The sequence below is a fragment of the Delphinapterus leucas genome, chromosome 8 (genome assembly GCF_059928025.1).
Source record: "Delphinapterus leucas isolate spDelLeu-1000000601 "Yukka" chromosome 8, BTC_Dleu_Yukka2, whole genome shotgun sequence".
NCBI classification, from domain to species: Eukaryota; Metazoa; Chordata; class Mammalia; order Artiodactyla; family Monodontidae; genus Delphinapterus; species Delphinapterus leucas.
Window position 1 is genome coordinate 61,786,718 of NC_143136.1, and position 21,888 is coordinate 61,808,605.

The 21,888-nt window shown below is 36.3% G+C and overlaps 1 protein-coding gene across 3 annotated transcripts; it reads right to left on the reverse strand.

The window, feature by feature from the left end:
• Positions 1-280: 280 nt before the first annotated feature.
• On the reverse strand, positions 281-20,140 carry ERICH2 (glutamate rich 2). Of its 3 annotated transcripts, XM_089916691.1 has the most exons (7): positions 20,110-20,140; positions 19,853-19,901; positions 19,596-19,632; positions 11,179-11,366; positions 7,734-7,791; positions 1,126-1,197; positions 281-479 (listed from the first exon to the last, which is right to left on the reverse strand). In XM_089916691.1, exons 3-7 carry the CDS (start codon positions 19,609-19,611, stop codon positions 358-360), a joined length of 456 nt encoding a protein of 151 aa, XP_089772817.1. In that variant the 5' UTR covers positions 19,612-19,632; positions 19,853-19,901; positions 20,110-20,140; the 3' UTR covers positions 281-357. The 3 variants fall into 3 exon arrangements, with proteins under 3 accessions (XP_089772817.1, XP_089772820.1, XP_089772818.1); XM_089916694.1 differs by lacking the exon at positions 20,110-20,140 and having other exon boundaries at positions 19,586-19,632; positions 19,853-20,103; XM_089916692.1 differs by lacking the exons at positions 19,853-19,901; positions 20,110-20,140 and having other exon boundaries at positions 19,596-19,840.
• Between the last annotated feature and the right edge of the window lie 1,748 nt (positions 20,141-21,888).

A 21,888-nucleotide genomic window follows, 5' to 3' on the forward strand; every position in this document is an offset into this window, starting at 1 on the left:
GTATATGATGCTGGGCAAATGACTCACCCTCTCTGGGCCTCAGTTTTCCATCTGTTGAATGGGGATGATAATAGTGCTAACCTCATAGGTTTGTTGGATTCAACAAATTAATGTATATAGAACAGCACCCGGCACATAGTTAGTGCTATGTGTTTTCAATGATTACTTCCCTCTCTGAGTAGCTCACCTTGAGCTAAAATCTAAATATTAAGAAGGAGCTCAAACTAATATGAATAAATTAAAAGAACTCTGTACCAAATAAAGAACAGTTAGACTGAAATGCAGCTCTCTTCTTTATATTTCCATAGTATACAGCAATGAACATACATGAAGATTAAACTATAGCAGCAACTGTCATCACCCATCTTCACATTCAGCAGAGCTTTCTTCACTTGGATCCTCACTGCTCTCCCCTTCACTCTCACCACTGCTGTCCTCTTCACTCTCTTCATCATCTTCCTCCAGATTTTGAGCTTTCTCTGCCACAGGAAGGAAAAGACTTGCTTTAAATGTTTCTTAGTATTTCTACCCTCAAAAAATCACAATTCTCCTTGTTTTCCCCGCCACTAAGAAATACATATTTTTGGAATGTGAGAACTGAGCTGAAGTTTGCTAACTGCATGTAGGGTCAAAGCAGTAGTACAAAGAAGAACATATTCTTACTGGCATAAAGATGTTTGTGGATTTAAAATAAATTTAAAACATTGGTCTATAAAAATATTTTTTACTACTGTCAACTTAATTCTTACTTAAACAGAATAAGAGTAAAGTGAGATTCAGGGTGACTTAGAGGGTACTGGCTTTGCTTGGAACTGTGGGATAATCCCTTTAGTGCCTGGCACAATTAGCAGGTTCTGTTCCCTCTGAGGACTCTTTCAGTGCCCAATACCTTGTGCCCAGGGAGCCTGCTTTGCTTGGGCAGTTCCACCCCACAGAGGAAAGGGAGTCATCTTGACCATCCACAGAGGACAAGCCGGTTTCATGAAACCATCCAAGACGATCATTTAGCCTTTTCTTAACCACTTCATGAGGATGTACTTTGCCAATCTCCTGGGGCAATGGATTTTTAAATAGTGACTGCTCATAGTTCTATAAGAAAGAAGTAATTTCAATTTTTAAATTTACCCATCAGCAGCATTTCTTCAATAAGTGAGGAAAACTCCTTGGCCTCAGGATTTTCTGGTTCATAGATTAGGACTGAAAATGGACAACAGAATGCATATTATTAGTGTTTGAAGTGTTTCAGCAAACAGCCTCTTCAGAATGAGACTGAAACTGTCAATGAGAGTAAGTGAAAATGCACAAAGCAAAACCACCAACAATTATACCATGGGTATATCTAGGCACAAATAGAGAAAATGTTCTACTTATCTTAGGTGCTTTGTAAGGAAAATAATCCTCATTCTAGTTTCTACCTCCTGTCCAAAGAAGGAAATCTCTATCACTATGAGGCTTCCCTCATGGGCCTGTAGCCAAAGTGTTTCTTGACTATAAGCATTCCCCAAACAAGGTGCAAATCCCACAAAACATGGAGACTTTATTAATGACACCCTAGTCATCGCCTACTTAACAGCACTCTCACCTCTTCATCAGACCCATTAAGTGCTATTTATTCCTTTTTGCTGATCCTTTATGTGAATGTGTCATCTTTCCTTTGGATCATATCAATAGATTTCTTTTTAGGCCTGTTAGTATGTTACCAATGTCCTAGAGCCCAGAAAGATTTACACCTTTTGTTTCAGAGTTTTCTAGGCTAGTTTATTTATTTTTTCAGATCTTGTTCTACAGATCTCTCTCTGCCTTCTTCCTACCTGCCTTGAGGTATATTCATAATTCTGCATCACCCATTTAAATGTTGTGACTCCTGCGTAATATCTTGATGGCCCCCAGGGGGCACTGAAACATCAAGCGTGCTATTTGCCTGGCTAACAGTGAGACAGAGAATTGTGGATGGTTCACTTAGGTCCCAATGGCTCAGAGGGCCTCACCCCATATGGCTTTCATCCTGACACACTAAACCAAGGTCTTTAGTTCCTAATTCCTAATATATAACAATGTACCATCAATCTGGGTTAGCATGAATGTGCACCTGCTCAGAACATGCTTTTAAGGCTTCTAGGGGTATTTATACATCTTTTAAGGCTTCTGATAAAAGGGACTGTTTGTACATTTTCACTTAGACTAAAATAATTTAGCAGTCTAAATCTTTCTCTGAGGCTAAGCCTCTTTCTAGAGCAGAGTTTCTCCAACTTGCTCCTTGAGATACTAGTTTCTTAAGATGTTAATATGCATTTGGGAAACTAGGCTAATGAAGTTAATCAGGTAAAGCTTATAGTAAGGAGTAACTGCAGGATTTTACATAGCCATTAATATGCTCATAACTACGATGGATCTTACAGAGAGGAGAATGTGGTTTCCCCAATTTATTATCCCCATGGAATCCTTTTTTGGTGGAACACTTACTAAGAAATCTTGAACTAATATTCCTTGGAACACAGCTTAGAAAGTTTCATGTTGGAGTTAGGATTATTCCATGGGAGTGGAGCATGGCATCAGCTATTCTCAGCGTTTAACAAAAAATGCTGGCAATTGTCAGAGTGACGGAAAGGTATCTGCTTTGAAGCTTAGCCCTGCAATATCCATCCTGGGTGATAAATAAAAAACGCTTTGACAGGCTAGTAGGGTTTGTAAAAAGGCAAGAGAAGCCCTTAGCACATGCAGTTGATGTTCTGGGAGTTGTTTCCCAACCGGGGCCCATAAGCAGAGGCCGGTATGGACCCTGAAGAAAGACTGTCAGATGTGAACCCTGGCTCTGCCACTGTCTAGCTGGGTCACCTTGGGGAAAGCATTTAATGCCTCTGTACCTCAGTTCCCTTATCTCTAATAATACTATTGACCACATCAGGCTGTTCTGATGAATCAAACAGATAATATGGATAAAGATAAATACTTAGTTTAGTCCTTGGTGCATGGTAGGTGCTGAATAAATATTATTAGTTTTCCTGGAGTGGTTCTGGGCCTGAAGAAAGGCTTGGTTCCCTCCTAAGTGTGCAGTAGATGCCTCCTTCTGGCTGAAGGCCTGGGGCAGGGAGCTGGGGATTCTGCTGCCCACGGAGCTCTAAGGCCCTCAGACAGGAGGCTATGCTAGGGTAGACAGACTGTTGGTCTTGTTCACTGTTGCAGCCCTAAGAGAGTACCTGACACAGAGATGGAGCCTTTAAAACATTAAAAAAAAAAAAAAAAAGGAATAAATGAATATAGACAACTGAATAGGAAGCAGTCCTTTTATGCCTTGATAAAATTATACTCTAGGCTAATAAGAAAGGGTGATTTATTTTACTCAAAAATAAATAGAGGGCTTCCCTGGTGGCGCAGTGGTTGAGAGTCTGCCTGCCAATGCAGGGGACACGGGTTCGTGCCCTGGTCCGGCAAGGTCCCACATGCCACGGAGCGGCTAGGCCCGTGAGCCATGGCCGCTGAGCCTGCGTGTCCGGAGCCTGTGCCCCGCAACGGGAGAAGCCACAACAGTGAGAGGCCCACGTACCGCAAAAAAATAAATAGAAAACTTTATAGGAACTTTCTTTTCTGAAGATACATCTGTATTTCTGTTAGACCCATAATGATGAGAACCATTTTGGTTTTCAGGCCATTATTCTTAAACATTTACAATTATTATAATTGACAGAGTAGGTCTTCAAGGCTTAAAAGTTATTTTTGTAGAATCTTGGGCTGCCTGTGAGCAGAAGTGTTGGCACCCTGAGATGACTGGGCTGCAGGTAAAGAGACCAAGAAATGGGAAGACTGACAGAAAATCTCACAGTCAATCACGAGATAAATGAAGAAAAGTACTTGGGACTCTTGACTTGAAGTCTCATTTAAAAACCACTTTTCCAAGGCTTCACCAACAACTTTTTTAGAAGGCAGGATGAAAAGAAAAGAACCCACTTGCACCTGGGATGCAGGATGGGAAGCCCTGCAGCCAAGTGAAGATACAAATGATTATACCGTGATTGGATGGCAAGAAAACACACCAGGAACTGGCGACTTTATTCAAGAGAATGGATTTGTAAAACATTTCTGCAGGGACAAAGATGCAGTATTTCATATAAACTAGTTGCCTTAGATACAAATAAAAAATATATTAGTCAACTTATAGGAGCCATTTCAATCTGATTGATTCATAAAAGCATCTCTTTTCCAAGTCTCTGCCTACTTAACCAGAAATATAAGCTTATTAGTCAAATGAGGAAATGGAAATATAGCAAGAAATCATAGGCTCTCAAGCCAGACCTGGGATCTAATCCTAGCTTTACCACTGGGTAGCTGTGTGACTTTGGGTGAATTAGTTCTCCTTGCTAGCCTCACTTTGCTCATCTGTAAAATGGGGTTAATCATATCTGTCTCATGGAATTGCTGTAAGAATTAAACAATGTATGTTTAATGTTCCCATAGTAGGTGTTCAATATATACATATATAAATACATAAAAATGTAAATACACAATCTATGTTTACATGCATAACTTTATAAATATATATAGAGAGAAAGGTGGAGTGTTTCATGGAAGAGCTAGAAGATGGGGGGGAAAGAAAGAGACAAAAGAATATCTATACTGGAGAGAACAGACTTGTGGTTGCCAAGTGGGGGGGATGAGGGAGGGACGGGTTGGGAGTTTGGGGTTAGTAGATGCAAGCTATTATATATAGAGTGGATAAACAACAAGATCCTACTGTATAGCATAGGGAACTATATTCAATATCCTGTGATAAACTATAATGGAAAATAATATGAAAAAGAATGTATATATATACGTATAACTGAATCACTTTGCTGTATAGTAGAAATTAACACAACATTGTAAATCAACTATCCTTCAAAAAAATTTTTAGAAAAAGAATATCTATGCTGTAAGAATTTACATATAATATTTTGGGGTCCATGCTAGATGAAAAAAAATTGTTTTGTCTGTTGCTCTGAACACAGAGAGGGACTTTGGGTAAGCCCTCAGCAAAGTGTTCCTATTGGCATCAAAGAACTAGCACTTCCTTCTCCCTGGAACAGTCTGTCTACAACTCTCTGTTCTTCCTTGAACTTGCCTGGCTTTGCAAAACCGGGGCCTCCCTAATTTTCACATCCTTGGCTGGCAATCTGCCTCAGGGGTAGCCAATCTTACTTTGCACACCCCTGCTCTCTATGCCCGTTCTCTGGGCCTTTTTGCCCACATTTCCCATCAGCCTCTTCTTCCTCTTGGGAGCAGGTCTTTCCCATTTGGCTCCCTGGATCATGGTGCCTGTCTTAGGGCACTCCATAGCTTCTTTTCCTAGAGTGTAGTCCTTAGTTTTAGAGGCACCACTATTTGCCATGGACAGAAAAGAGTAAAGCATTACTGGATGAGCCAGTAAGAGTGCAAACCATGTCTGATATCAACCCCAAAAGGGTTTAGAGCATGTGTGCTCTGAGTTCTGCTTTCTCTCCAGCTCCCAGCATAATGTCTGGTACAGAGTTAGTGCTCAATATTTACTGGTTGGAAAGAAGGGAGTGAGTTTTTAAAGGAATGTAACCCCATTAAGATATATCAGTTTGAACTTTTTCATCCCCATTGACCTGGCCCTTAATGCATGTACACTGGTATGTCAGGTCCATAAGCATTATACTGAGCACCTGCTGTTTACAGTTTGGGCTAACAGCCAAAACTTACTGACAGATGTGGTGATATCAGTGTCTATATTTTGTAAGCTTTAGCCAGAGGCTTTTCTAAAATGATTGATGAATATATAAATACAATATAATATGTAAATTTTCCTACAATTAGGCTCCACAAGAAAAACTCCACAAGAGAACTGGGAGCTAGAGCTACAAAATCACTCCCTTCTATACCAGCCACACAGAGAAGAAAAGTAGTTGAGGGAAAACGAGGCTGGGGTTCCAGTTCTGGCTGTGTCACTTGCTCCCTGAGCAGGGCTACACAAGCTGCTTAACCTCTCTCTGCTTCAGTTTCACTATTTATAAAAACAGAGGATTGGACATGATTCTCTCTCTAAGGATTCTTTCTGATTGGAAATTCTGTTTGTGGGCCACCAGAAACAGTTTTGATTGAAATATTTTATTCGATGGCTCTAAAGGTCAAAAATGCTTAAAAGGATTAAACAAGGCAAATTATTTTGGATATAAAATAGGTAGTGTTAAAGCATTCAAAAAACCCATTTTAAAAATTAGCCAATGATTTAAGAAGTTCTGTATCCACAGTGGAGACTCTGTGAGGCAAGGGAGAGTAGACCCCATGTCCCTACACTACATTTTCACTAAAAGATTTTAACCATAAGATAGGTCTACAATAGTTAATATTTCAAGTCCATTATTAATAAAGTTTAATTGTAGAGTTGCCATTTTCTCCTTTAAAATAACTAAGACTAATGAATTAAGAGAAAAAGATGGGCAAAATAGTTGAAAAGATTATGGATTTTGACAGAGAGCTGGAATCTTTCAAAATCATTAGATAGACTTTCTAAAATTGGAAAATACAATCCTTGAAATTAAGAATTCACTAGATAGTTTTAACAGCAGATTGGACACAGCAAAAGATAGGATAAATTAACTCAAAAACAGGTCAATAGAAGATATCCAAACGGAAGCACAGAAATAGAAAGAAATGGAAAAAACAGAGCTGAGTATAAGATACATGTGGGACACCATGAAAAAAAGTCTAATTTATGTGTAATTGGAGACCCAGGAAGAGAAGAGAGAGAATATGGCAGAGGCAATCTTTGAAGGTTAATGGCCAAGAAATCCTCAAAGTTGATGAAAACATCAACCCACAGAGTTAAGAAACTCAGCAAACCTCCCAAACCTTTCTTTGCTTAAATACAAAGAAAACCACCACCATTTTGAATGTCAAGTCAAACCACTAAAACCCAAAGACAGAAAAATAAGGTAGTTCACATCATTCCTCTACTCAAAAGTGTCCAGTGGTTTCCCACCTCACTCAGAGAAAAAGCCAAGGTCCTTAAGCTGCGAAAGGTGTTATGCAATCTGTACAACCCCTGTAAGCTGTAAGCTCTCCGACCTCATCTCCTATCATACTTTCCCTGGCTTATTCTCAACACATTTGCTATTAGTCCTGCCTGGAACACACTTCCTCCAGATGACCGGACTCACTTCCTCAACTTCTTCAGGTGTTTGCTCTAGTCTTCCAGTGAGGCCTTCCTAGACCATCCTACTTAAAACTGCTTTGCCTCCCTCCCAGTATTTTCTACTCCTTCTTCCCTGCTTTATTTTTCTCCATAGCACCTATCATCTGTGACACACTAGTTACAGATAAATTTGTTATCTGTCGAAACTAGATATAAATGTGGGATCGTTATCTGTCCAGTGCCTAGAACAGTGCCTGGCACACGTAGGTACTCAAATATTTGTGGAATAATTGCATGTTAAGTAAGGCTTTCTGCACTACACAACACTTCTTTGAATCTAAAGGCACAATGCTACCAACCCGTTATCATGAGGCTAAGGATTTTGACTTATTTTTTAATGGTGTAATTAGTCTCTGTCATTTTATCCCACTCAAAGTTACTCTAGAAGTCTAAATTAGTCCTTGTACCAATTTTTACTATCAAGGATTCACTGAGACACTATCAGAGAATTCATTAGATGTATGATAATCAAACCATCTTACATATTATGGAATGTATTTGGAAACAGAGAAGACTGGAAAAAGGAAAAGTATTTTGTACTTACTTTTCTGACATAATTTTTTTGCCAAATGGTAGTCTTGGCCCATTTCTGATCTCAGGAACTGGAAAACATTCAGAAATTCTTCAGCTACGTAGTTTCACAGAGAATTTAAATGTCAATTATAAACTCCCTAGAAATTTTTCCATTAATGATTAACTATTTTGCTTTTAACTTTTACTTGCTTTTCCAGGGCTGAGTCTGTAATCAGTCAGTTAATGAGGACTATTTAAGGCCACACAGAATAAGTATGATACCTCTGCTTTGCTGCAGCCACACAGTGTACACACTACTGAACAATTTGAGAATATGTAGGTTGATTCAACTGGCATAGACTCTGAAGACTTTAATCACTTTAATGTCCCTTCGGTTCAGATACAGCTTTTATTTGTGAACCTAATCCGTAATTACATGACAATACTTAGTAAAAATATAGATTTACAATTATGTATATTCAATATTTTCCAGTATTGATTGCCCTTATACCATCTAGTTTTGCTTTTACTATTTTTATTGTAGTTTTTTTACTACAAAGTAATATTTGTATGCATACTTGTATGTATATTTTTGTAGGTAGGAAATTTAAATGCTAAATAAACACATTCTGTCCCCAATTTAATAGCATTTTTACCATTTAGAGATGTTTATTTTTAACATCTCCATGAACATCATTTTAGTATTTTTTCCATAAATGAACACATATATATTTACAAAAACTAGGATTATTCAGTAACTTTTAAAAAATACACCACATATCATGGTCATTTTCTCCCCATGGAATTAAATATTCTTGTTTATTTCTTTTACTTACTTAGGCTCCACAATTTACTGATCTTCTATTATTAGTTATTTAGACACCTTCCATTAAAAAAAGAAGCCTACACTCAGATAATTATTCTTGCTTGTGTGTCACATATTCTGAACCATTTGCAGGTACACTGCAAGAGATAGGGACATGAAGTAATATTAAAGAGTCTTTGGCTGGTATTGATCTGCATATGAGTATCAAGAAACTGAGGCTGGAGAAAGAATCACTAGAATGAGCAGATGGAATACTCACTGGACCTCACACAGGGCTGAGAAGAACTCATGTTCTCTCCAGCCAGAGTGGAAGGTCCTCTTAATACGGAGAGCACTGGGAAGAGTCCTCATAAGGGGACTTAAGGGCCCTTAGTAGTGTCCCTACACTATAAAGGTTGCCCTGGATCTTCCCAACAAAGTTAAAAACCAAAACTCAAAAGGAGAAACCTATTTCCAAGTAATTCAACTGTCCCAGATCAAAGTCCAACAACAAAAGTTTGTATCCAAGAGCATAAAATTTACAACATCTAGGATTTGGTAAAAAATTACCAGGCATGCAAAGATGCAGGAAAATATGACCTATAAGCAGGAGAAAACTTAATCAATAGAAACTGACCTAGAGTTGACAGAGGTGATAGCATAGCAGAGAAACATGTTAAAATAGCCATTATAAATATATGCCATATGCTCAAAAGTAGAGGAAATCTGAACATGATGAGGTGAGAAATGATTGTTACAAAAATATTTAAAGAAAGCTTCTAGAGATGATAAACAGGATACCTAAAATGAATATATATATATATATATATATATATATGCATATATATGGGGCTAGGGAGGGAGAGGGAGAGAAGGAGGGAAATGGACTTAACAGCAGATTATAACTGCAATGAAAAGATCATGAACTTGAACACAGAGCATTAGAAATTTCTAAAGTAAAATACATAGAGGGACTTCCCTGGTGGTCCAGTGGTAAAGAATCTGCCTTCCAATGTAGGGGACATGGGTTCGATCCCTGGTTAGGGAACTATGATCCCACATAGTTGCTGTGGGGCAACTAAGCCTGAACACCACAATTAGAGAGCCCATGTGCCACAACTAAGACCCAGTGTAGCCAAAAATAAATAAATATTTTTTTAAATATATAGAAAAAAACATGAAAAAAAGGGAACATCAGTGACTTTTGGGATGATATTGGGTGGTCTGACATATGTATAATTGTACCCCAGATGAAGAGAGGGAGGGCAGAGATCAGAAAAAACATCTGAAGACTTAATAACTGAACATTTTCCAAACCTGGTGAAAACTATAAACTCATAGGTCCAAGAATCTCAATGAACAGAAGAAATAGGTCACATCAAGGCATATCATAATCAAATCGCCAAAAATAATACATATGAAAAAAATTTGAAAGATGGTAAAAAAGACATATACATGTAAATAAAAATAACAGCAGACATCCTGTCTAAAGCTATGCAAAATGTGAGAGAGTGGAGCAACCTTTCAAAGTACTGAAAGAAACCTGGCCCCCCACCCTAGAATCTCCAGCTATCAAATCCTTTAAAAATAAAGGTGAAATTAAGACTTCAGACAAACAAAAGCTGAGAGAATTCATTTCCAGCAGAACTGCATTATAAGAAATAGTAAGGGAAGCTTTTCAGGTAAAAGGAAAATAATATCAGGTAGAAATTTGGATCTACGCAGAGCTATGAAGAAGTCCAGAAATGCCTTCCAAAAGAAGATATTTTCCATTAAAAAAATCTCTTAAAAGATAGCTAACCATCTAAAACAAAAAGAACAATGTATTGTGGGGCTTATAACACATGTACAAGTAAAACATATGACAACAAAAATACAAAGGATGAGAAGGGGGAAATGAAAATGTACTGTTATGAAGTTCTTATGATATACATGAAATTGTGTAATATTAATTAAAGGTAGACTGTGACACCACAACAAGTGAGGTAAAACTGTTTTGTTCTCCATAGAATTATCAGTAAAACGTTGATGTACAATTTTCACATGTGACGTTTCAGGCTTCAATGCCTTTGCCAATGCTGTTTCCTATGCCAGGAACACCTCCTTGATGTTTACCAGATGAATTCCTACACGTTCCTCTTCAAGTTTCTAAGATTCCATTCATGTCTCTTCCTCTAAAAATCCTTCCTTTACCCATCTCTCCTGCTTCTTTTCTCAATTAGTCACTTAACCCTCCCAGTTCCCAGAGAACTTTACAAACACCTCTACTAGCACATATTTCCTTTTATTATAAATTGCATTATATACATAATATGTGCCTGTTAGTTCTCAAGGGTAAGGTCATGTCTTTCTTATTTATCTCTAAATATCCCAAGTAACTAGCATGGTACCCAGTAAGTAAAAAGTTTTCCTTAAAGTAGTCCTTGAAGAGTCTTACGCCCAAACTTCTCTTATTCCTGCTTCTGCCTTTACCAGAATACTTTGAGTCACTTCTAGAATCTTCTCTCACCTCTACCCTGGTGAAAGTAGTAAGAAAGATGAGTAACGAGGTAAGCATCTGAGTGTGGGCAAGGATATTTTGACCATTTCTTTTAGTCTGCAAGACTATATACTATTCAGCTATTTTAATATTTTTAAGTTTCTTGAGTTATAACATACGAGTAAAACTTACTTCTGTCATTAACTCTAATGGGGCATGAGTATCCTTATTAGGGTTACTGTCTTCCTCATTATCTTCATCATTGGTATCATCCTCACCACCAGCATCTGTTGATTCAGACAACTTATCATCAGAATCCTCAGGGGAGCATTCATCATTTTTCTCCTGCTCTGTAATGACTACATTTTTGCTCATTTCACCTAGAAAAGAATACATATAATTTAATCAATAAATATTGAAACGTATTCAAAAATTTAAAATGGTCACTCCTAAATTATAATGTAGCAAGTGTACATGTTTACTACATGTCCTCCTGTTCTGGATTTTTTTTCGTGACTAAACAGCACTGCAATAAATTTACCTGATTTCCATTTCCAAAAAAGGTAATAAAACTGCTAACCGATAATCCTGAGCTGACGTTAGTGTTGTTTGGTGCTTGAAATTGTAATAAATGGAAAACGGTTTTGTTTATAAAGAATATAATAACTTCCAGAAAAAAAGAAATTAATGCTATTCTATCCACAGAAATACTTTTCTTAAATTTTTCTTATAGGAATGTAAATGCAAAATAAAGAGCTTGGAAAGTAAAAGTAAGACTATAGAGGTTGAAAAGTAATTCTTCTTAGGCAAGTAGTCACTGCTTGGATACCTGAGAATAAAGTTCTCTCTCTCTCTGTATACATACACACACACACACACACACACACACACACACACACAAATTAGGAAGAGATACATGTGAAGTATTCCAGATATAACCAGAAGTTACGTAACATTATTAATGATTTTTCTTAATGTCAAGTCACAGTACCTATGACCAAACATAGATGACTGAAAAATAAAAAATAAGCACTACTCTGACTACCCATTCAGTGCCCAGCACTATGTTGAGCCCTAGGAACACAAAAATGAACAGTCACTGACCTCAGGGTGCTCACACTCTAACTGGGGAGTCAGAGACATAATGGATAATTATAAAACAGTATGGCAGTAAGTGATAAAGATGTGTACTAGGTACATGGGAGACCAAAGGAGAGCCCCATCCTGGTCTGAGTGGATCAGTTTTTCCAAGGAGAGGGGACAGCATGAACCAGTGAAAAAAGAATGTGTGTGGAGCTACAAGCACTTTGTTGTTGCGTATGGGTCAAAATTGAGGCTGAAATGGTGACAGATGTAGCCAGAGGGGTACAAGCTGGATAATGGAGTATTGTGGGCCTTGGAGTTAGAACTTTATCCTAAGAATAAAGGATTTAAAAGTAGGGAAACAAAGTAGTCATGAAAGATTTAAGTAGGGAAACAAGTATGATCAATTCTGAATTTCTGAAGGAATACCTGGATACCAGGGTGGAAAGTGTATTTGAAGGCAGACAGGAAAAAAAAAAAAAAAAAGAGCAGGGAGAGAGGTGGTTAGAGGTGTCTTTAAAAAGTCCAGGTGAAAGAGATGGATGACAGGGCATTGTTAAAATAGGGATTGAGAGGAGGAGATATATTAGAGAAATATTTAAGAGGTAAAACCTCCATGGCACAAGCTATTGAAACATTTTCCAAATTTCAGTAATATACTATCTTCATCCATTTTGCCATATGAGAGTGCCACTTATACTATTTACTTAATTTTTTTAAATTTACTTTTTTAATTAGAAATTTTGCCAGATCATAAATATTATCATCCACAAAACTGACAGAGGTACTAATAAAAGTAAGATATAATAATCATAGCAAATATTATATGCCATTACTCTTCTGAATACTACATATATTAACTCATTTAATTCTCTCACCATCTCAATGAGGTGTGTCCTATTTTTATCCCATTCATAGATGAAACTGAGAGACAGACAGGTTAAATAACTTGTCCAACTTCACACCACTAATTAAGGTAGATCTGGGAGTCATTTTGGCTCTGGAATCCATATTCTTAACCAGGTCTTATATTATTTTTTTCTAATACACATTAAAATATACTACTATTAAAGTAATTTAAAAAAAATTTACCCTCTGTTTCCTAAAATTATCTCTTTGGGAAACACTACTGAGCTTGCCCAGTTTTTTGGCTCTACAGATGAATTTCACAGTTTCAACCTTAACTTGTGCTACATCATCCCCTTCTTGTAAGACTTTTGAGTGTCTGGGAAGTCTTGAGATGTCTTCTTTGATGGGAGTGTGGCCATGCGCTACTCTAAATAGTGTAGAAACACTGGTGTTAGAAAGAAGAAAATGAGGAAATCTAGGAAAGGTTGAGAGAAGACAATGTTAAGAAAAAGCAGGCCACAAAAAGAGAAAGTTGGGAAAACTCCTCACTCTAAGCAAAAGGTACTATCTATCCTCAAAAGGGATAACAAGTCCTTCCAAGAGTGGGATGCCTGGGCTATTCAGTCTATCTACCTGTTTCCTTTACAGTCTCCGTCGGCTCATAAGCACTCTAAGCTTCCAGTGTGTGCCCAGCCTGTCCACCGGCTCATCACACTGGTGTCATCAGGGATGGTCATAATAGGGAATTAAGAACTTTATGTGATGTCACAGGAACTCATTCAATTCACAAACACTGAGTATCATGAGAGAGGTTTCCTGATCCCTAGATCTAAGATAGTTCTCCCTCTTGCAGGTGCCATTTATTTATATATGGCTGTCTTATTTGTGTTTATTATTAGTGTTTAATAGTTGGCTATCTATGTGAACTCCATAAGGGCAAGGATCTTGGCCATTTGCTAACTATTATATCCACAGCTTCTAAACAAGTGCCTGGCACTCAGTAAACCATTGTTGAATGGGCGGAACTTGTTCATGCTTCCACAGGTATTTCAATTCATTCTAAAGTTGAATACCCTATCATTATCATTTTATGTAATGTATACCCATGGATCCCACCTGACTGCATATCAGAATCATCCGGTACCTGAGTCTGAAAAATTACTGATTCCCACAACCCACTCCAGACCTACGAGTTGTCAACATCCTAAAGGTCCTAGAGAAGGAGGGCTGAATTAGAAGCTACGGTTACTCAAATAAAACAAATATTATTACCTGTGCTTTCTTTTAAGAAGGAAGGTGACCATATCTTAGACTGTAGATTTGTTTCTATATCTTTATTTTCAATACTCTTTGGAGATACTCACTCTAAATTCTTTAAAGAGACTTTACTTTCAATATTTTTTGAAGAGACTTCCTTACTAAATGTTAAAGTAGATAGTGAAAAAATACTTTTCTAGGTCACAATTCTGTTTAAGGTTCTATATGGGTTCATACACACATTTAATATAAACACACAATATAATACACCAACAATAAATAGCTAAAATGCAATATCTTCTTGGTGGAAAAGCATTAAAAATAAGTTTTACTAATGATTAAAATTCTGTTTCTATTGGGCATTTGTCATTGTGTAATGATTCTTAGAATCTTTTCAGAGTTAACATAGAGTATATAAGCAATCCATTACCTGAATGTTCCTGGCATATCATTGTGATATGATGGAATACAACTATTTAAGGAATACTAGCCTTCAGGTTTTCTTTTTTTCTTTTTTTTTTTTAAGTTTGTAAGTCAGTTCTTACCATTGCTAAATGCTATGCTTGGGACTTCCCTGGTGGCACAGTGGTTAAGAATCCGCCTGCCAATGCAGGGAACAAGGGTTCGATCCCTCATCTGAAAAGATCCTACATGCTGTGGAGTAACTAAGCCCATGCACCACAACTACTGAGCCCGTGTGCCACAACTATTGAAGCCCGCGTGTCTAGAGCCCGTGCTCCACAACGAGAAGCCACTGCAATGAGAAGCCTGTGCACCACAACGAAGAGTAGACCCCCTTGTCACAATTAGAGAAAGCCCACGTGCAGCAACAAAGACCCAACGTAGCCATAAATAAATAAATTTAAATTAAAAAAATAAATGCTATGCTTATGGAGTCCAACACTAATATTAACCCCTGGTCGTAATACAAAGTAGCCTGCTTTTTCATTAAATGGCTGAGATAAAAATGGGTTAATTTTCTCTTTTAGCCTTCAAGCCTGATACCTCTTGTCAACAGATAACACACTGAGACAGAGGAGTCTTGTGTGGTGCACTCTGTTTACAAAGACAGGCACTCATGCTGGTGGAAAAATAACCCCAATTTCGTTTTTTGTATCTCCTTTAATGTGATTCTTTTAATGCGTCTCCTTTACTGAGTTTAAAAAATTCAACTTTTAGTTTTCATGGAAAGATATAAAAAGATGTAAAGTGTTATTATTTTTTCCCCTAAGTTATAGTAGCTCTGTTTTATCCCTATTGAAATGTGAATCTAGAACATTAGTAGTTAAGCTAGTGATTTGCACAGTGCTTTAGCAAGTATGCTGAACAGCTTGTTATATTCTTAATACTATGGGAGGGAATATGAATCTTCACTTCCCCAGTATATGCTGCTAAAGCAAAATCCCACTCTGTTGATGAAAAATACAAAGCAAAGATGATTTACATTTCTACCTCTGCCCTCCTTGATTTTCTAATTGTGAAAGAGAGCATCCAAGAAGAAACCCTACACATGAAAAGTTGAGAAGTCACTTAAGTATCCAGTTTCTAGCATGGTTAGAGTCCTATTATGCCAAAGGTCACCACAAGTAATTACTAGAATTCATACGCTCTAATATCTAATCTAGATAAAAGGAGGACTTCACTGCCTTTTCCCAGCCACGAATTACAGTATTCCATTGAATCTAAGATACCATTTTTTCTTCTTTTTTTTTTTTTAATATTGAACTATAGTTGATTTACAATGTTGTGTTAGTTTCAGGTGTACAGCAAAGTGATTCAGATACATATATATACACACACACATATATATGTATCTTTTTCAGATTCTTTTCCTTTATAGGTTATTATAAGATATTGAATATAGTTCCCTGCGCTATACAGTAGGACCTTGTTGTTTATCTATTTTATATATAGTAGTGTGTATCTGTTAATTCCATATTCCTAATTTATCCCTCCCCACTTTTCCCCTTTGGTGATCATAAATTTGTTTTCTAGGCTTGTGAGTCTGTCTCTGTTTTGTAAATAAGTTTATTTGTATTATTTTTTAGATTCCACATATAAGTGATGTCATATAATATTTGTCTTTCTCTGTCTGACTTACTTCACTTAGTATGATAATCTCTAGGTCCATCCAAAGATATTACCTATTTATTACAAGACATTTGTCACCTATTTATTATAAGACATACTGACATATTATATTACACATTATAAGACATATTATAAGACATTAAGAAAGAAAAAGCATTGTCAAGTAGAGATGTTAAAATATGCATGCTTCAGAATCTATGAAATATGGTACTTATATATTCACTAAGTTATATCCCTAAAGAAGGGAATTTAGCTAGTCTAGTTCTGGATATTTGAATAATTTGAAATGCCTTTAATAATCTTAATGTCCTAACATGGAGGAAGCCAACATACTCAATGACCTGAAGATAAACAGGATATTACTATTTGAGAAGCAGTGAACATGCCATAAAAATACATATGAGAAGTGACCAAATCATCATTTTAACAGTAAAATGTGAATTCCTTTTCTGCTCACTTTCTGATATAAAGTTTGTCTTTTATACAGTCTCAAAGAAGCAGAGGACCAAACTCCAACCTGCTCTTCAAGTATCATCTGTTGACTTCATTTGAGAAAGTGACATTACTTATGATAACAATGCTTCTAACCATTTAACAAAAATAGATGACCAGCATACTCTAAAATATATTTTCTTTAAATACAATTACAATTGAGGAAAAATTCAAATTTTTACTTTGGAAGATGGGAAGTATTTACTTTAGTATCTACTAAGGTTAGAGAGTTAGTCAAGTTAGATATCCCACTGGAACATATTTACACCAGAGGGTGGATAACCTAGGTTTTAGAATTAATTAGTATGTTAAGCACACTAGGCATATTTATGAAATGTCCCCAAATTTCTATTGGAATTAATAATTTTTTAAAGTTTATATTTTAAACTTTGTTTTAAAATGATTTACATTTATCAAACATGAGGGACTTCCCTGGCAGTCCAGTGGTTAAGACTCCGCACTTCCACTTCAGGGGACACGGGTTCGATCCCTGGTCAGGGAACTAAGATCCCTCATGCCGCGAGGCGCGGTCAAAACAAAAACAAAAACCCAAAAAAACCATGAGCCTAAAAACAAAATTAATTAAAACTTACTTTTCTGAGACTGTCTTCGCTACATTTAGAGAGACTTGTGTTGGTGAGGTATAAAGTTTGCTTGCCAGTGTTGGTCTGCATCTAAAGAGGCATTTACTTAAAGTGTAAAAATGGGAGTAAAAAATAATGTGTCATACATTTTAGAAAAGATAAAATATATGATTATGGAATAACCGATAGATGCAATTTTTTCAAACTCCAAGAGTTGAGTGCTGTGGGTTTGCTTTACCCATTTTCCCCTCACATCTTTATGTGTACTTGAAAGCCTGACGAAAAACCAACAGATCAAAGGTCCAAGATCTATAACACTTTGTCCAGCATTAAAGACATACTTTACTTTTACTGCTGAAAATAGTTTGTTAATTAAGTGCCATTTTTTGGGTAGACAAAATCTTTGACAGAGAGGATCCATGAGGAAAAACGGAAATGAATTATTTGGGCTTTGTGTACAGAGAAGTTTGAAACTCCTGGTTTATAAAGTTCACACACTCCTTGTGGCTCGGATTAGAATGAAGAATCAATCAGAAGATTAAAGCAAAGAACTGGTGGGGAAAGAAAATTTCTAGTTTTCCCTAATCCAACCTGGATAGGACCTTTTGGGAAATTCCCCTTGCCTGTCAGACTATGGAGCCAGAAGCGGGGTGGAGAGTGGAATGTAAAGCTATACTGAGAAAATCCATCAACTCTGTAGGTCAGTCACACTGTTCCTCAAAGGTCCCCCATGATTTTCTGTTTTCCTACTTGATCTTTTTTTTTTCCAGGACTGGATCTGTTTACCTTCACCTCTGGGTGGAGTACCTGAGGTAACAAAAGCCATGCACCTGTGAAGCTTACTGGCTACCTACCTATCCCTCTGTCCCTCACTCCAAACAACAACCAAACCAAACCCAAACCTAAACTCTTCTCTGCAAGTGAAGGGAACATGATCATACTGCCCTTGCAAAAAGCAGTTTGATAAACAGATGCAATTATTAATGAGGTCAAGAGAACAGGCCGTCACTCTGCTTTTCTATTTCGGCCCAGACTGCATTTGATTTACCCCTGGGTTTTAACTACCTCAGGATGTGGGTTACCCCTTGCTCCAGTTCCAACACTGCTTATCACAGCCTATGAACATTGGGGTTCATAGACATGATAGAATGTATTTTCACTAATGACTACTAACTCCCATTAGTATTACTGAAAGTTATATCCTATTTCCCTCAAAGACTACTAAAATTTTCTTAGATTTTTAATTTAAAGATATTCAACCATGTAATAGGATATATAATATATAATTACATCCAGATTAATATACTTAATGGGGCATTTAGTTTTTTCTGGTTGTCTATAACATTTAATCTGAAATAAGCACAGAGTCTCTGTCATTGATCTGTAATACATTACCTTCTCTTTAGTATAAAAATACATCTTTAATATATAATTCACAACAAAAGTCAAGGTGGACCCTAATTTTAATTTTTAGCTTTGATAGTATGAAAATTGAAATATATGTTGCATAAGGTATAATTTTTCCCAGCCAATAATATTCAGAATAATTCAAAATAGTATCAATTTGAATAGAATCCCACTAGAATGGCACCTGCCAATTTATCAATAATTGATCCCTATGAATGTGTTTTACAATCAACTTTCAAAGTGTAATTTTTCATGGAATAAATAATTGAATTTTTTTTCAGGGGAGAGGAGATGATCGTATCAGGAAGGGCTCTGATGAATTATCAGAATCAGTGCCTTGAACAAAGCAGGTACTTAATATTTAGCTACCAAATTGAAACGGGACTATGATTCTTTTTTTAGTATCAATCTCTTCAACTAGTTAGGGTGATTATTTTCCTAATTTAGTAGTAATGGTTCTTCTCATAGTAAACAAAGAATCTGTTTGATTTTAAGGTAAGTATTCCTTTAAAATGATATTCTCAAAGAAGAGAGCAAGTATCAAAGTGAAACAGGAATGAGCAATGAAAGTTATATAAGTAAAATACAGAATACTTGCTGTTTAAGCATTTAAAAAGTAGGTTTGAATATTATCTATACCCCTACATTTTTATCAAAATTCAGTTTTCATTTTAAATGTCCTCTTATCTAAGTAACAATTGCTTTGACTGAAGCAAAAGCTAAGTGCTAATCCATGCATTTCTGGACTTTCAAATTTAATTGGGTGACAAATGATTGCATTATCTAGTTCTAATTGCTTAAAAGGCATGTGATAGATCAGATGCACAACCAGAGACCTCTTCTTACTCTGACATTGCTCCATTTGGTTCAATCATCACTTTTTCTGAAAGAAAAGAAAAAAAATCAACCCAGTATTTTATCAGTAGTGATGTGCTTAATAGAAATTCCTGACTGGCAAATATTTAGGCATTGTTTGACAGTATAATAAAGGATTTAATTGCTAAGTCTTTCAACCACACTCAACCATTCCTGTAGACTATCTTCTTAATATTTAGGACAAAAGGGTGGTCAAACTTATTCTTTTTAAGTAATAAATCATTTACCCTTTGGATCAAACACTAGCAATTGGCCATTCTGTCCTTATTTTGGTGCCTAAAAGAGAAGCAGAAATAAAAACTAGCATTATCAGTATTATTTTAGTTTGAGGTATTTGAAATAATTTATTCATAACCTTTATATGAACATTTCTATTATCTAGGCTAAAATGGAATTTTATACTAAAGCCAATTGTTCCAAAACTATATAAACTGATGGTAAAATAGAACTAAAGCGTTCTAAAAACTAGTTTATATACTATTACCTTTACAGCTTCTGTCTTGTCTAGATGATTCCTGCAAGAAACCAAAATATTTACTTCTTTAAACACTTGTATAAATTTAGAATATAAATAAAATAGAACGCAGAACTCGGTCTGTCAGCAGGGTAGTAAACATGTATTTTGGTTTTGTTTTTAGTATCATTACTTTCATCCTAAGTGAAAAACATCATTCTTCTGGTTTATGAAATGAGATTTTAAAAAAGCCTAGAGAAATTAATGCTTCCCCTTTTCCCCGTTCACCTTGGAGTTTACATAAAAAGAGCTATTGGAAAAATTTTGCATGTTAGAAAAGTGATGTATTAAATTAGCCTCTAGTTCTCTGTTACCTTTTTGGGTTTATGTAACTTGGACCCTAGATCTGGATCCAAATACAATACAGCAGGTTGAGGTGCCCCTTTCCTACTGAGCTGACCCCCAGAAACCATACGTTCAGTGTGGCGCATGTTTACAACACTGCTTTTCCCTCCCACTTTAACAAAGTAAAACAACACATAAACCAAACTACCTGCCGCATTCCAGTTCATCCGTGTTATTAAAAACACCTTTACAGAGTATATATTAGCCAGAACTAGAAGTTTTTCCATGATATTTCAAGATAGTATTTTTAATAAAATATTATTACAACAAATGCATTTAGAAATTAACCTTTTTCTCCAAAGATGCATTTAAAAATATAATTCTTACCTTATAAGTTCCCTTATGAGTTTATTAATACTTACAATGTTTTCTCTTTGAATGTGTCCCTTTTTAAAGTTAGTCTATATAGACTGATTTTCCTATAACTTAGCCCTTTATATACCTGGATAAATTTTATTCTAATTGTAAAGAGAAAAATCAACTTTTAAGGTTTTTTTTTTAATGTATGAGAGATGCCACACTTAAATTTTTCATAAGTAATAATTCACTTGCCTCTCCTCCCCTAACACTTGTCCCCATATCACAAGCCAGGCTTTAAAAATTATAAGTACTAATACCTAGGGATTTCTGGAATATAAAATTCAGGACCAAAACTGTAGACAATAAAAGAGAAGCTTCATTTATTTGCATTAAGTTTTTCTCTTTTTAAATGTGTCTCCCTCACACTGATTTGCACTCTGGAATAAAGCAGTAGTGCACAAACTTTTGCCTTAGGCTTTGTTTTCTGGGGAACCCTGATCAAGCCAGACATTATATATGTATTAATTTGATTATCCCTCTGAGAAGCTCACAGAGAGCTAAAGTCCATCAGAAAAACAAGGCATATTTTTGGGAAAAACAGTTGTAGAAGACCAAACTCCAGGATAAATAAAAGATTTTACTCCTGATTCTCTACAGCAGTGGAGCTCAGAAGCCGAAACAATGCAGTAATGAACCAGATAATATCTTAACAGAGCAAATCTAAGATGGCCTCTCCTGAGAGGTACTTACATACCACAGATGCCCACATTCTGTGGGTACCCGTATGTCTGGGTCTCCCCTTTATATTTAGAGATTTCCTTTCCGTTCTAGCTCTAGGGTCTTTATGGATTGATACATTCTACCCTTTACCTGGATGAAACATCAGTGCATAAAATTCTCCTCCCATTTTTACCTGGTAAAGAAAAACCTAGGATGAACAGATCCCAGCCCTTGATGGAAACCCAGTCTCTGCTAGGTCTAGCTTTATCATTACCTAGGAAATGTTCATTTAATCTCCTTTCATAAAATTGAATTCTTTGGGAGCCAGTACGGAGTAATACTCAAGAGCTGGGGCTCTTCAGAAATAAATCCACACACCTAAGG